The 14,776-nt window shown below is 38.8% G+C and overlaps 1 protein-coding gene across 1 annotated transcript in view; it reads right to left on the minus strand.

The window, feature by feature from the left end:
• The window catches only part of DNAH10 (dynein axonemal heavy chain 10), a 56,179-nt gene that overhangs the window by 22,384 nt on the left and 19,019 nt on the right, over nucleotides 1–14,776 (minus strand). The window contains exons 23-46 of the mRNA XM_075434444.1: nucleotides 14,306–14,539; nucleotides 14,076–14,198; nucleotides 13,050–13,283; nucleotides 12,296–12,519; nucleotides 11,520–11,789; nucleotides 11,243–11,426; nucleotides 10,815–10,949; nucleotides 10,249–10,401; nucleotides 9,507–9,695; nucleotides 9,251–9,397; nucleotides 8,166–8,357; nucleotides 7,879–7,997; nucleotides 7,563–7,721; nucleotides 7,122–7,257; nucleotides 6,885–7,007; nucleotides 6,225–6,359; nucleotides 5,698–5,911; nucleotides 5,098–5,217; nucleotides 4,022–4,167; nucleotides 3,473–3,625; nucleotides 2,675–2,935; nucleotides 1,836–2,008; nucleotides 1,369–1,462; nucleotides 155–322 (exon numbers count right to left, since the gene is read on the minus strand). Of these exons, the coding sequence (XP_075290559.1) occupies nucleotides 155–322; nucleotides 1,369–1,462; nucleotides 1,836–2,008; nucleotides 2,675–2,935; nucleotides 3,473–3,625; nucleotides 4,022–4,167; nucleotides 5,098–5,217; nucleotides 5,698–5,911; nucleotides 6,225–6,359; nucleotides 6,885–7,007; nucleotides 7,122–7,257; nucleotides 7,563–7,721; nucleotides 7,879–7,997; nucleotides 8,166–8,357; nucleotides 9,251–9,397; nucleotides 9,507–9,695; nucleotides 10,249–10,401; nucleotides 10,815–10,949; nucleotides 11,243–11,426; nucleotides 11,520–11,789; nucleotides 12,296–12,519; nucleotides 13,050–13,283; nucleotides 14,076–14,198; nucleotides 14,306–14,539 (4,086 nt within the window). The remainder of the gene's footprint in view (nucleotides 1–154; nucleotides 323–1,368; nucleotides 1,463–1,835; nucleotides 2,009–2,674; nucleotides 2,936–3,472; nucleotides 3,626–4,021; nucleotides 4,168–5,097; nucleotides 5,218–5,697; nucleotides 5,912–6,224; nucleotides 6,360–6,884; nucleotides 7,008–7,121; nucleotides 7,258–7,562; nucleotides 7,722–7,878; nucleotides 7,998–8,165; nucleotides 8,358–9,250; nucleotides 9,398–9,506; nucleotides 9,696–10,248; nucleotides 10,402–10,814; nucleotides 10,950–11,242; nucleotides 11,427–11,519; nucleotides 11,790–12,295; nucleotides 12,520–13,049; nucleotides 13,284–14,075; nucleotides 14,199–14,305; nucleotides 14,540–14,776) is intronic.

A 14,776-nucleotide genomic window follows, 5' to 3' on the forward strand; every position in this document is an offset into this window, starting at 1 on the left:
TCGTTATTGCAGACCCCCAAATGGGTAACAGCATGCACAAAATTCTGTGTGCACACAAAAATAGAACAGATTTCCTACAGTTTGAGGCAGGCTCCTGCTCGTTCCTCAGGCACAGAGACAGAATCAGGCGCGGTTCCAAGCTGATGCACACTACCTGAAAAAGACCTTTTGCTGCATCATAGTCTTGGATATCTTCATAAATACGAGGTTCTCCTTCACTCAGTGCCATTCTGAAATCTCCAAAAAGAACAGGATCCCTCATGGCCTGCTCCAAGTCATCTCCGAAATTCTCTTCAATCAGTTTTTTTATATGACCTTGTACCTTCAAGTATATGAAATGAGTCAGGCAACATAACAAAGCAGACAATTCTGGATCCAGTAACACTCAAAAGGGTGACAATGCAGATTCTTGCGCAAATAGTGCCTGATTTCAAGGCGATACTTATATCACTACAAGATCCAAAGACCACAGCCTCCTATTATGTTCTATGTATGATCCAAAATGATCTAATAGGCAGTTCAAGAACCATTCAAGCCAATGGACTGCGGAAGTTTAAGACAGAAAAGGACAAGCCTGTTAAAAAAACAACAAACTCACGCATTGGTGTAAATATTATATTAATAAACTTTTCTTCTCATCATTCACAGATGTCCACCAAGATTTGTCACAAATCTTGTCAGTCTCAATGAATGTACAAATAAAGAAAAGTTGCAATATAATTACTCTGAGTTGTGAAAATTGAGCTGGAAATGTATTTTTGTATGTTAGAGGAGAAAGCAAAAAAAAGTCTGAAGCCACCTTAATCTACGTCTTTTCATCTAAGAAAACTGCTCCACAGGTTGCTTATATGCAAGTAAACTATGCAAATCCTCCCCTAATTCTTCAAGGTCTAAAACTGCTGCAATTCTCGCATTTTCCAGTTTGCATAACTGCCAAAACTGAATGCGCTGTTTAAGAACTCGTCTCTTATCCTTCTTTTTCCAACTTGATTGTGTAGTTACATTCTGATACAATCCTTCCTAAAGGAAAATCCTGACTTGAAAATGAAGCGATTTCCTGAGTTTGTCCCTGCACTGCTCTCACACTTTGTCACCTGTGCCACTGCTAACCAGTTTTTCCTGGACAGGCAAACCCAGTGACGCTTTCTGTTACTGCAGCAGATTTGCTCACTCAGTTTGCTATAGTAACTTTACTTTAGAAAAGAAAACTGCATGGGCCATGCTTTAAATTAATGGAGCAACATAGTGGTTAGACAATTCTGCAGTCTGACTGCAAGATCCAAGTGCAACAGTTGGTAATGTAGCTGTTGTAAATTAGTTGCCATAGCAATAGTCAGTGACTACTAAAAACTGAAAGAAATTACTCACCAATCCTTTGTCTGCTTCATTAATCAGCCTGTCATGGAAAACCCTCAGGCACTCATTTCTCCAGACTCTCACCATATGGGTCACTGTTTGAAACCTAGGTTAAAATTGAAATATCAGACTGCACTTAATGAGCTGACATGATTCCTAAGGCCAAATGGTTAATAACACTGACCAAAATCTGCAGTGGCTTTTTTTTTCACTCTTTTTGGTTTTGTTCTTATCATAAGGGCAAATAATTAATTTGCTTGCATTTTCACCTCTGGATATCTTCTTTAAGAGAGACTAACGCATGTTGTGTTTGTCTATCACAATTTAGGACGTTCCTGAACTTTTTCTCATTGTGCTGACGGTTTAATGAAACGTGACCAAATGTGACTGACTTCATGCACCGAATTACCTCATCTTCACCCAGATTCATCCCATATAAATAGGTGTAGGACCACTGAAGACAATTTTTCTATTCTTACCTCTCTGGAGTTGTAAGAATAAGTCCATTATAGACCCTGGAAAGATCGCGCAGGTTAAAAATGTAATGGAATTTGGAAGGAGTAGGAGGTAGGTCACGAGTAATCATTTTATAAAGCTCCAAAGTACACACAGTAATCTTGTCAGAGATGGCTGATACAGGCTCATTAAAAGTCTGCAAACATGAGAAAGATCAGGTGTTTTCATGCGATCGCTCAGAACTCCATGCTATTACACATATTCTGCTTCCCAGCTTTTAACCCTGCTTGGTATATTTCAAATAATTGAGGGCAAACATTTTCAGAAATTCATATTCCTCTGTAGTATGAACATTCTACGGTTAAATCTTTTGGGCAGGGCCCATCTTCACTCCTGAGCTTGCACAGTGCTGAAGATAACATCAAACTCCATGACTGGAGGTTCTACAGCACTTCTATAGCAGAAAAAAACAAACTGCTTTTTTCTTATATAATGTTGCAGGTTACTTGCTAGCAATGCAGTCTACTACATTATACTTGATTTTTCACTGTCATTCAGGAAAGAGTTTGCTGACCTTTGTGTATTTGGTTATAGGAACCATAACCAAATTGTTCACAGGTTTCAACCTATGAAAAGCACCAGCTTTATTAATTATGTGCTGACTTGAGTATGTACATATAACTCAAGAATTTATCAAAACGGTGTAAGCCCATCTCTTGAGAAAGAGAGGAAGTTAAATGCATGAGTTTCTAAATATGAAGAAAGCCCGATAACAGAAGATTTCAGGTCTTGTGGCAACCAAAAATAAATTATTTTACAATAATACACCTATTGAACAACCCTTTAAAAACAGTGAAATTACCATGGTGTGGCCTTTCAGGATGGAGGCATAGATCAAATTCAGTGATTGCTCAGAAGGAAAAGGTACGTTAAAGACACTGAAGAGTGAGATGAATCGAGGGTCAACTTCATTCCGGCCTCCTCCAGCTTTCCCCATGGCAGCAATAAAACCCAGGTCTCGAAGAAGTTTACAGTTCAACTCCTTACCACGGTCATACAAGAAACCTTTTTCTAGCAGGAGCTTCAACAGGGCAATGGGTTGCTGTGTGCCATACTCATCAACCTTTATAATACAAAAGAGTCAAGATATTTAGAGCAGAGTACATCAGTATGCCAATTATTGCTATAAATGTGGAAATATTGTGCTTCATACTCCGGAGGACGTTACAAGGACTAAATAACACTTTTTAAAGCTCTAGCATGACTGCGAACATTCATTCCAACGTGTCCTATGGGAAAAGTGCCTCTTCTCCAAGATAAATTAAATGCACACATACTCTTTTGCCCCATTGGTAAAGAGAAAGAGATGGTTTCTACAATACAGAACCTACAGCCAATATCAGGCCACAGAAACATTATTTTAATGGCATAAAGAAATTATCCAACAGCATCTCTCATATGTAGGACAAATATTGTAACAGACAGAAACACCCCCTACTGCACACAAGTCCAAATCTTCTAAAGATCCTAAGCTGAAATCCAGTTATGCACTCACCATGAATCTCCTTGACTTGTGATTCACTGGATCTGTGTATGAAGGAACCACATCAGTGCCACCCCAAATGTTTCTATACTACCTTGCAAACGATGGGAAGCTTACCCTTGGCATATTCATATCATCCATGAAAACAATGAGACGTTTTCCCATAGGAGGACCATAAGTGTCTTTAGTTCGTTTCTCTACATTTGTCTCTAGGTTTCTCTGAATGTCCATTGACGTTGTACGAGAGGAGAAGTTAATTACTAGCAGCAGCTGCAAAGGAGAGGAAATGGATAAGAATGGATTTTTACTTGGTCTTTTTTTTAACTAGAGCATTCAAAAAATATTCTTTGTATTAGACGGTCAGACATACTTCTCTGGTCCATTTATTCACCTGAGTTACAGGTAACCAAGAAAAGTAATCCCATTCTTAGCACTTCGATAATATATATTTACTTTATAAAATTGAATCTGTAAATGGTAGAATAGAACAAAACATCTTTGACCCTGAAAGATTCTCAAATCATTCACACACTTTTGGTCTGGAGCTTGAAGTCACGTTACCAAAGTCAATATTGCTACCCACAGACTCAGGCTTCACAATGCAAAATTTAAACAAGGACAAAGAATGAAAATGCAGCTTGACAAACAAGGCAAAACGCTACATACATGAAGGTCTTTGTCCAGATTGTTTAGGAAGTTTTGTGTAGTTGCTGTTTTAGATGTACCCGATTCACCTACAAGAACAACTGGCCGTTTCATTTTTACCATCTGTTCTAGTAACCAAGTAGTGCGTGTTGTGTCCACTGTAGGCACTGAAAAAGATCATGAATATGACAGCAGGTCAACTTAAAATGCAGTACAGCCAGGGGATTCAGATTTATAGAATAGTGCTGGATTAGACTCTCAAGGTATTAACATGCAGTTGCACAAAGACATAATCTGAAATATCAACTCACTAATAATGTCGAAAGAAAATTTTAATTGCTCAACCATCTCTTTTCAGCTTTTATCATTGGGATCTTTTCTCCTATAGATATATTAAAAAAGAAGTTATCTTCTATAGAGGAGGGTCATGGACTGGTTAAGCTCCATTTAATCCCTGTTTCAATGCTATAATCAGGATTTATTTGGATCATAAGCATTTTCCGAGAACTCTACAGAGATGAATTTTTTTTCTATGTGAATAGCCTGCCATTAGGAGCAACTTCAGAGATCATATAATTATCTCTTGTGTCAGTGAAGTTAACCTGTGCTTGCTGAAATATTACTACAAAGTAACCTGACTTAATTTGTCCTTAACCGCGAAAAGCACCTGTCACCATTATACAGTGCCTGAAGTAATAACCAATAATGGCCCTAAGAATGTAATTTTTATCTAGCAAGTACTTGAACCATGGAGCTGACCTTTTTCCTAGAGTTTGTGGTAGAGCAGACTTGGAAGCTTCTGCTATTCTGGCTTGTAAAAGGCATTGTTAGATCCTAATAAGCCTTATTAACTGAAACAAGCTTTTCATCCTTTCCTCATTTCTTTAGTACACACTGCTGTAAATATCAGCTCTAATCCTGGTAAACTACTATGACAAGAACATGAAAGAAATTGATTTGTGCCATCACAAGAAACTGAACCTGAGTAGATGATCTTCAGTACAGAAAGTGGATATCTCATGTTAAGTGCCATGCACTCAGTGGTGGCACATTATAAACTAAAGGCAAATCATCACTGTATTTTATCTTACACTCACCTAGAATGTCAAGAAATTTCACTTGAGGGTTATGAATATATTCAGGAACAAGTTTCATCCAAGGTACCCACTTTTTTTGTAATCCATCAAAATGAAAGTCATACAAAGTTGGCAGCTGACCTGCAAAACATTAACCAACTGGAGGTTTTCTAGAGCACTGAAATATTTCATAAAAAAATAATCTAATTGAGGTGAAAGTCAAGGGTAAGATTCTGGACCAAGCTGGCCAACACTGTGTTCTGTTTACTTGTCGTTTAACCCAGTAAGACATCAACCAAAATTCTCCTAGTCCAGCCCTTGGATCATAGTATCATTTTTCAACCACCTTCCACTGACTTTCCTTTTCATGTTTTATTTTTCCTTTCACCACTTATCTCTTCAGTTTGGCATAGAAAAGTACTATTCTATGAGGACAGACCAGCAGCTGAGAGTCATCTAGCATCAGTACCTCTATGTGGTTCTCAGCGATAGTCCTTCAGAGAGTATATTTTGCAGTCAGGATAGCTGGCTGAAAGGAAGAACCATGTTCTGCCTTCATGAAACCTAACACTTTTCTAATATAATCAATGGGATTCAGACTAAATTACTACAAGATCCTACCTGGCAGCTCCCCTGGCTTAGCCAGGACGTTGTCATCATGAACAGTAGACATGCAGGAAATACGTTTAACATTTTCATCAAATTTAATTCTCCCAGCATCAAGAAGAGCAGCACCTAAGGAGGAATACAAAGCTTCCAAGAAAAAACACTCCAGGACATCAGGATCATCAGGCTGTACCACTAGAGCTTCCAGCATGACAGTCAACTGCACCACCTGTTGTAAAACAAGACAAAACTGTAAATAGAATTGCCATTTAGATGTATGAAAGCTCTTCATATATTTTCAGCTGAGTGTTTGCTGCTCTTCTGTCCTTACAGGTGTTATCTGCTGACACGTGTATTAATGACAGTAGAAGAGCACTGTTAGGAGCGGACTGTTTCTTTTGTCTCGTGGTGCTCATCACTAGCAGACTGCCATTTCAGCACCGACTCTGCTCCTGTACTTTCTTTTGGAGGTTTTTACTCTCTCCATTGTTCCATTTCTCTTTTTAGATAAACTTTTTCAACCTTTATTCTCTATTCCTTACCATATTTAAATCTGTTTGAGGAACAATGGTCTTCAGCCGTTCTCCGTGTCTGCCATCCACAATTCCCTCTACAATCATATCAATAAGGTAGGGCACATATTTTTGAAAGAGACGATTCAATTCAATTCTCTCTTGCTGAGGAAAGAAAAAGGACAGTAATTCAGCACACAGAAACCTGAAAAGCCGATTTTTGACAGCAGAGCTTCCCATCAATACCTGACTGACCAAGTATGATTGTTCTTGCAGGAATCACTTCTACCAAAGACAGGGTACAGTCACACGAAGAAATGTGACCCTGTTGTATGGACTCAGTTTTCAGCAGGTGAAGATCTGCATTCATCAGGTGCTAACAACTAAGTTGTCTTACTTCAACTCCCTGTGGACTTTTTAATCTAAATGTAAGAAACTAGTACCTAAGCAATCTCACTGTTAACTCTTTGGAGATCAGGTAAACTGAATTCTTGGTGGTTCACTTCTCAGAAACAACCAGAAGTTAGAAAATCTGAGAACTCTCTTTAGCCCTGTGCTGCAGCCCTAGTGATTACATTTGTTGTCAGAAAATCAGACTGCCTTTACAAAGGTTTTTTGTTTTTTACAGCTGTCTGTCTACACTTCAGTATTTAATACAGATACTCTCTGAACAAAGGCAGAAATTCCCACCTCATTTCCTCTTTCTTGGATCCACTTCTGCCAGTAGGGCTTATATTTCAGATTTTTAGGATCTACAAAGACCATTCCACAGCGGGATACCGTGGCAGGAGATGCATACTGTAAGTCACCAACCTACAAAACAATCATACAAGATAATCATACACTTAAACAAAGAACAGCCACAGTAACTGCTTTGCATCTGTATCTAACCCTTCCCAAGTATTAAACAATACAGTCATTACTTACCTCAAACAACAAAGCACAGTGCGACTGAAGTCTAATCCGCTCCCCATTTGCGAGGGTCAATAACTTGTTGTCATCCATGACGGAATTCATGTTTTCAACCCAGAGAGCATCCACATCTCCATCAAACAGAATATACCTGTGGATACAGGAGCCAAGGGGCACTGACTTCTTTCTGATTTTACTAACATATTTCAGAATTCAGATGTGTCATCAATGGCGTCAATGTCAGTCCAGGTGTTTTGAAGCCTCCCATTCATTTTTTACAACTGCATAGTTTCCATCCATCTCACTGAGGCTAGAAACTCACAGAAGAGGGAAAGACCCCTAGACACTTTCTATTTATTTAGCATTTTTTTCTTAAATAGTGCAGTATCAAATATTAAAAACAAAAAAAGATGTAAAACTCAGTATCCCAAAATCAGCACAACGATTTCTAGCTACCTTCGCTCTTTCTTGTCAGTAGGCCTGTTGATATCCCGAAAAATGTTTGACAGGACTCCATCTGTCCAGTCTCGTGTGGTAGGGTCAAGGATCCCATAAAGCTCAATCACACTCATAGCTTTAGGATTCAGTGTGTAAAGCTTTGTCAATAACCCCAGCCTAAAGATACAGCAAGAAAAGCAGTATTAAAATGACACAATACCGTCTTATGTTAACCCAAGCAAATATTATGGTCACCTATTGGTGACAGAGGGCTGAATAATGCAGTCTATGCCATTTTACAACCTGATTTCCATGTATCAAGTTCTCTACTCACTTGTTTTGGGCCTGGCACAAAGCATTAATGACAACTGATTTGCCACCTCCAGTAGGTCCAACTATCATTGTAGTGTGACGAGTTAACATTGTCTCATACATCTGAACTACTTTATCCACCTGAAAAATAAATATTGATAATAGACTGCTGTCCATAATTATTCCATGGACAAGATCACCAGCTGGTCTATATCAACTAAGCTTTCATGGAGTCGTTCCAGAGTGCAGCAACGCATACCCAGCCTAATGTTTACAACAAAAACTCATGCACTTAACAATTTTTCATACCTGGACTGGTAAAACAACATAACCTCCTTCTTCCAGCACTTGTTCTACAGCATCATTAAAATTAGGGTAGCGGACTCGAGGGCAATCCAGGCCAGGAAACAGGTCAGAGATTAAGCCAAGGAAGAGAGGTACATCTTCAAACACAAATTTAGGAAGATTCATATCTCGTAGAGCTCTCATCAGTACAACTTCCTAGACAAAACATACCAGAATCAATCTTTACCAAATAGCTAACCAATTATCTAACACATAGTAACTTCAAACATCTCTAAAAACTATTGCCTGATTACTTCAGTACAACTTTGAGAATTTTTTCTTGGCATCAGTTACTAGTAGAAACAGAGGTTAGTTTATAAGGGTTAGGCAGACCGATAGCTAAGAATAACACCCTGCCTTTTTCTACCATATTAACCAAATGCCTAATGGCTGGAGTGGCCCAAACCACAGCCTCCCTGATTTGATGTTAAAATAATCAACTTTTTATGAACGTACCCAAGTTCTGTAATCTCCTTGAGAGCATCATTTCGACCCCAATTTCCTGCCAAGCTGCAATGTGCATCTGTACATAACTTTATGGCAGTTTCCTTCCTATGTCTCCAAGTTTTTAAGAAGAAATTTTAGTAAGAATTTCCCTAGGCAACTGAATATCACAACTGTACACACAGAAATCAAAAATAGGTGTAAAAGAAAGCCATAAAAAGCAATGCAGTATTGAAAAACTTTCATTTATAAGTTTACTGTACTACTTGAGCTACGCAATTAACAACTGCATGACTGGAGCACTAACTGTTCAAAAACCAGCTTTCGCTATTCATCCAGAGACTTCTGGCTGGCTGTTTGTACCCTGGACTTAACACGAAGTAAAATACTTCATTTTCTACAGATTTCCCTACGTTGACTTGAGGTCTGATGCCACCTTGCTAGCAGAGGGCGTGATGAAACTCAGTAAGAACAACACGAAATAATAAGACAAATAACACCAATGCTGCCATTTCCAGCGCAGACAAACTACAGCAGATGTGTAAACACATCCTCTTCCTAATGAAAAAGATGATCTGCCCAGGGTAACTAAGTAGCAAATCTACCTCACTGAGGTCTGCTGATCCTCTTTTCAGTTCTCCAGCCATCACCAACACTGACTTAAGGGCCCGCAGTCCAAAATCATAATGATGCTGTTTAGAAAGTTGTTCCTTTGCCAGCTTGTATAGCACTGTCATCTTTTTGGCAAGCATCTGTTTGAGAATTAAGTTAGAGAATCACAAATGTGTAAGGTGCAACCAAACACTGGCCATGCGTACATGGGTGTGTACGTGGATATGGACAGCAATAAAACTTTCTTACTTTTGCCATAAGGAACCCTTCAGAAAAGAGCATGATTTCACAGATTTGCTGAAGATCTGGCACAATAACAACCACAGGCCGGAACAAAGCTTTTACAGACTCGGGGAGCTCAGTTCGGCCAGCATAACCAGGATTCATCGTAATAAAAATCCCCATACGGCTATCAAGGGTAATTTCCTGTCCTTCAAACTAAAGGCACAAGAAAACATTAGAACAATGTGTATTTGGAGCTGAAATAAATAGTACTATTTGCTCAGAGAGAAAAACAGCAATACTGGGGCACACACTTAGGACAACATGTTAAAATATTTAGCATTAGATAGTCACCCAGATACAAACAGTGCGATGAATGTATCTTAGATATAAACATCAAGACATTTCACACCTCTCCATCAAATTTTCTGAGGATTTTAAATTCCAATAAACATGAGTAAATAAAGCCTCAAAATCCACATTAAGTTACTTCTCTCCCTAATTACTACCATGCTATTATCCTATTTACATACTATTATCCTATTTAGCTTACTTTCATCTCACTTCACAAAGGAAGAACCTAGCAAAGGATTAGGAAATCAGCAAGGATTTAACATCTCTGAGAGTACACACTCTGGAGTTTGAAATGTTCAGCGCAGATGAATTGCAGAAGCAGCAGCCCTTTGATCTAGTGTTGGGGTCTAACCCTGAATCTGGGCCTCAAAAACAAGATCAACTTTCACAATTACTCTTCTTTTTTAATGTTTACCTGAAATGTTTTCAATTGATTCATTAAAGCATTTCGAATAGTCTGAATCTGAGAAGAAATGACTGAAAGCACGGAAGCATCGATACGATTGAATTCATCAAAGCATCCCCATGCTCCACACTGGGCGAGACCAGAGAAAATTTTACCAACTGCCTAAGAAGAACAACAAGAAATACTTCTCAGTGATGAATATATAAAACATTCAGCATCAACAAACTTTGGAGTATGCTAAAACTCTTAATGACTGGGTAAAACCTCTGGATATTTAGATATGCAGGAGCTAGCAAACTGTCATAAGCTCTTGCAATCATGTCTTGCCAAGTGCAGAATGCCTACGACGAGCTGAAACCCGTATCGTCTAGTCATTGCTCCTCTGCTCGAAAGCACCTGAAATACCTTCAGGAATTTATTCAAACCAGACATTTTCTACTATATTTCATTATCAATTAGTATGGTATCTCCAAGGGAGGTACTTATGCAGAAGTGCAGAATGTGTCCTTATCCTGGATACTAAAAAAGAGCAGTTACTGGCACTTTAGCAGAGAACACAGATCTTTAACTCTTACTTTGAAATCCATGCCTTCTCCGCAGTTTGTCACTACACACAGCAAGCCCAGTGCTTTGGCCAGATCCTTGGTTGTTTCTGTTTTCCCTGTACCTGCTGGCCCCGCTGGTGCTCCTCCCAAAAACATTGATAAAGCCTTTGGAGACAGACCAAAAAGCAAAGCAAAGGTTGGATTACATTTATATTAGGTTGATAGAAAAATCACAAATGTACCCTTGGGTACAAAAAGCCGTAAATTTTATCTGTGAATGCATTCTACTTTATCTTTGAGGCAATCGCATTAGAAGGCTATCACAACTGATTTCAGACATAATTAGCATTCACATTGGCATCTAGGAGATAACAAGAAGTGGCAATAAAACAGTCACATGATTGCTTAGAAGTGTGTTTTGAAAGGGCTTGTTAGTAAAAATCCCCCTGAACGCATACCTGAGTGAGCGTAAGATAAATACGATCTGTAAGCGGGGTGATCACCAGACGTCCGTTCAAACCCATATACTCATAACCATATGAAAACGTGCCTGTGCACTGCCGCACATTCAGTTCATCTGGCTCTCGGTCCCAGTAAAAACGCAACTGGCTTTCCCATTCAAACTCCTCAGCCTGCAGAATGCTACACAAGAGAGACTTGCTCACATGAGGTAAAAGAATGGAAACACAATTTCTTCATTTGGTATTTTCTCAGTAGGTTGGGGGCGGTGTTTACCTGTCTCTTACAAATGTATCAACAATGTCTCTGGCATGAACATCAATAATGAGAACAGTGTTGTATTTTTTCCTGTCATTTTTGCTCAAAGGCATTGTAATGCGGGTAACCAGGTCATCAATTTGCTTGTGCATTTTTTTAGCATAAAGTTTCATTGCCTGTTTTTCTCCCTTCTTCACTTTGCGAAAGACATCCTCTACCTCCCAAGTCCACCACACCTGATTAGCAGCCAGCACCATCATGCCTTGGTAGAGTAACATCCAATCAACTCTGTGGGAAATACATATACGGAAGGAGTTTGAGTTAGTTTATTCCAAGTAACTGATCAGACAGAAAAAAAAAAAGAAGAAAAAAGGAAAAAAAAAAGAGGTCCCTCTTATTTCTGCAACAACTACACCATGAGCCAAACTTTACAGAGATGTACAGTATTCTGTCAAGGTGTGCTGTAGTATTTCGAAAGCCTAGGAAGTACTCTGATAGAAAAGCTGCCTGTTCCATGTGTAGAGGTTGCCAAGTGGAATTCATAGTGAGAAAAACATACTGTGCAGACAACACTAAAAATAAAAAGCAAGACTTAGGAAATTAGATACGATAGATAGCAATTTCTTCTGGTCAGTTAAAATACTGCATATGCATGTATTTATATCCCTCCACATACAGAAATACAGGCTAAACTGTGTAAAAAATTAAAAATTTAGTCTTCATTTCTCTATATTGCTACAGCCTCATAATAACATATAAGGTATTTGTGTCATCCTTGACACTGATTGTTTCACCTGCTTCTGTCTTCACAGTATCGAAAAATAGCTTCCTTAGTAAGGAGTCTGTTCGTTCGTCTCATTTCTGCCAGCACTGCTGTCATCCAGTTCTCCACTCTGCCTTCTGCAGCTACAGCCCGCCGGAACTCCATCACCTCCCCCTCAGCTGAAATCATGGCTGTTGCAATTTTCTCATCACTATCGCCATCCTGAAACCTCAGGGAGGCTATGTTATCATACATCTGAAATGAACCAACAAAGAAACTCACTGGCATTTTAGAAACCAAGCTTCAAAGATGGAAGTGTATCTAGCCCCCGTTTAATCCTGAAAGAAAATTTCCATGGACTCTTAAGAGAAATAGATCTGACTCGTAAGTAATCAAATACAAATGCTGATATATAGCTCAGCAGCCCAACTGCAGGGTAAACAAGCAGATGATCTGGCCCAAATGACACTGACTTTTTTCCTAGAAAATAAAGATCTATCATGAGCTACAGGAATGATTCATTAATGATTGATCATTCTGCTGTATCTTGAATGCTCCTCTACCAACGTTCCTCTACTATAACTGCTGCTGGCCGATATGAGAGTCAGGAGAGACTATCCATCAGATTTGATTTGGTTATTCAGAAGCTTCTTCAACATGCTGCTAGGATGCTCTTTGTATGCAATAAATATTAGTGTACCCTCAACAGCATGTACAGTATAGTCTGTTAAAACTTTTTAAAGCACCTAAAAGCACAAGGCACTGTGGAAAGCCAGACATTGTACCTTTATCATGTGTTCCTGGACACAAAGTGGGCTACTGCTGCCAAGGATACTAAGCAACTCCTCATCAGATATAAAGAAAAATCTTGGGAAAGCATTTCGCTTGGAATCCAAATAATCATTCAAGCTTTTCTGACATTTCTCCAGCACATCATTTATATGATGGAGGTCTGACAGACGATTTGGGGCTTCACAGGATTTTTTTATTGTTGGTTCTTTTACAGTTTCATCCATTATCTACATAGGGAGAAAACAAAGAAAAAAAATACCGAACAGCAATGGCTTATACTAAATTGCATTTAACTACTGACAAAGCACACAAGCAGCTCAAGCAGTGTAGGTTCTTGCAGAAGTGAATTAGACAGAGTTTTAAATATGGTTTCCTATTGCAGCAGTGCTGTATGAAAACGTGGAGATAGTATGCTTTCAAAGCTGAGAGCATGGAGATACTACTAAAAAGCAAGCATAAGCAAGACAAGGCTGTATCCCAAGTCATGCAAGTGTAAGCATATACCTGACTTTGCTCCTGTATACAGTGGTACTTGACGTGAAGGACAAACAAAGCTTTCCAGAATCACAGTACTATCTCAATTTTGCAGATGGAAAAAAGAAAAGTAAGCCATATTCATACCAGGAGTATGTGTTCAGTATGGAAACAGTGCCATTATATCAGCAAAGCTTTTTAGCATGTATGTAGGTCCTCAACCTACAGAAACACATCTAAGATTCTTACTGTTGTGGTAAAGGTAAAAAGACGTGTCCAATGAAAGGAAAAGGGAATTCTGCCTGTCCCGTATGGCTAGCCAAGGATCACAACTCTGCCCAGCTTAGCTAAACAGAAGTCATCTTCTGTTTATGACAGATATGCAGTAAAACACGAGTTCTTGGGTTCCCCAATCTCATATTCAATTCATTTTAACACACCATTCTCAGTGTTACAAAGGACACAGAAGACCACAGTCAGCTAAGGAACTGGAAGCAAAATGCACTGAGTAATTATGGTCATCACAAGTCAAGCCAGTTACTTACCTTTTTAAACATCCTGTCTATGCTGTCAAATACTTTGGCTTCCTCTGGAAGCTGTGACCTGATATCCGCACCAATAAAGATGCTCTCCAGGTACATCCATTTTCTCTGAACCACCAACCAGATCTAAGAATCAAATGTTACCATCAAATTAAAAAAAAAATTTAAAAAATTAAAACCCCTGATTATAAATAATAAACATTAATTATTTAGCTCAGCACTTTCCTCCCTACCTCAATTACTTCACCAATCAATGAGAGAGTTTTTTCCCAGTGGTGAACGGTTGAAAGGAAAGGACCCACAAACCGACTGCCCAAAACACTCTGAAGATTGACACTGTTGTCATCAAGAATCTCTAAAATTTCATCTACAGATCCCAGAATAAAGCCTCGCTCCTCAGTGCCTTTGAAGTACATTTGTACAGTGAATTTCAGGTGTTCCCATGTTTCTGCTATTTCCTTCACACCCTGTATGTGAGCATAAAAAGATGCATGTTTCAGTCTTCAGAAACTAGAAAACTATAATCTTAGCATAAAAACGAAACAAATAATTCAGGAAATTTTTTGCAAAGATTTTATAACTCTATTTCATAAACTCTGGTTTACAAAGAAGGGTCTATTTCAAAACATCATGACAGCAACAGAATGGATTATTCTTCAGATCCGTATTCATAGGCCAGACTTGCCTCTGAAACTGAAATCCAA

This window comes from Opisthocomus hoazin, chromosome 13, assembly GCF_030867145.1.
Source record: "Opisthocomus hoazin isolate bOpiHoa1 chromosome 13, bOpiHoa1.hap1, whole genome shotgun sequence".
NCBI lineage: Eukaryota > Metazoa > Chordata > Aves > Opisthocomiformes > Opisthocomidae > Opisthocomus > Opisthocomus hoazin.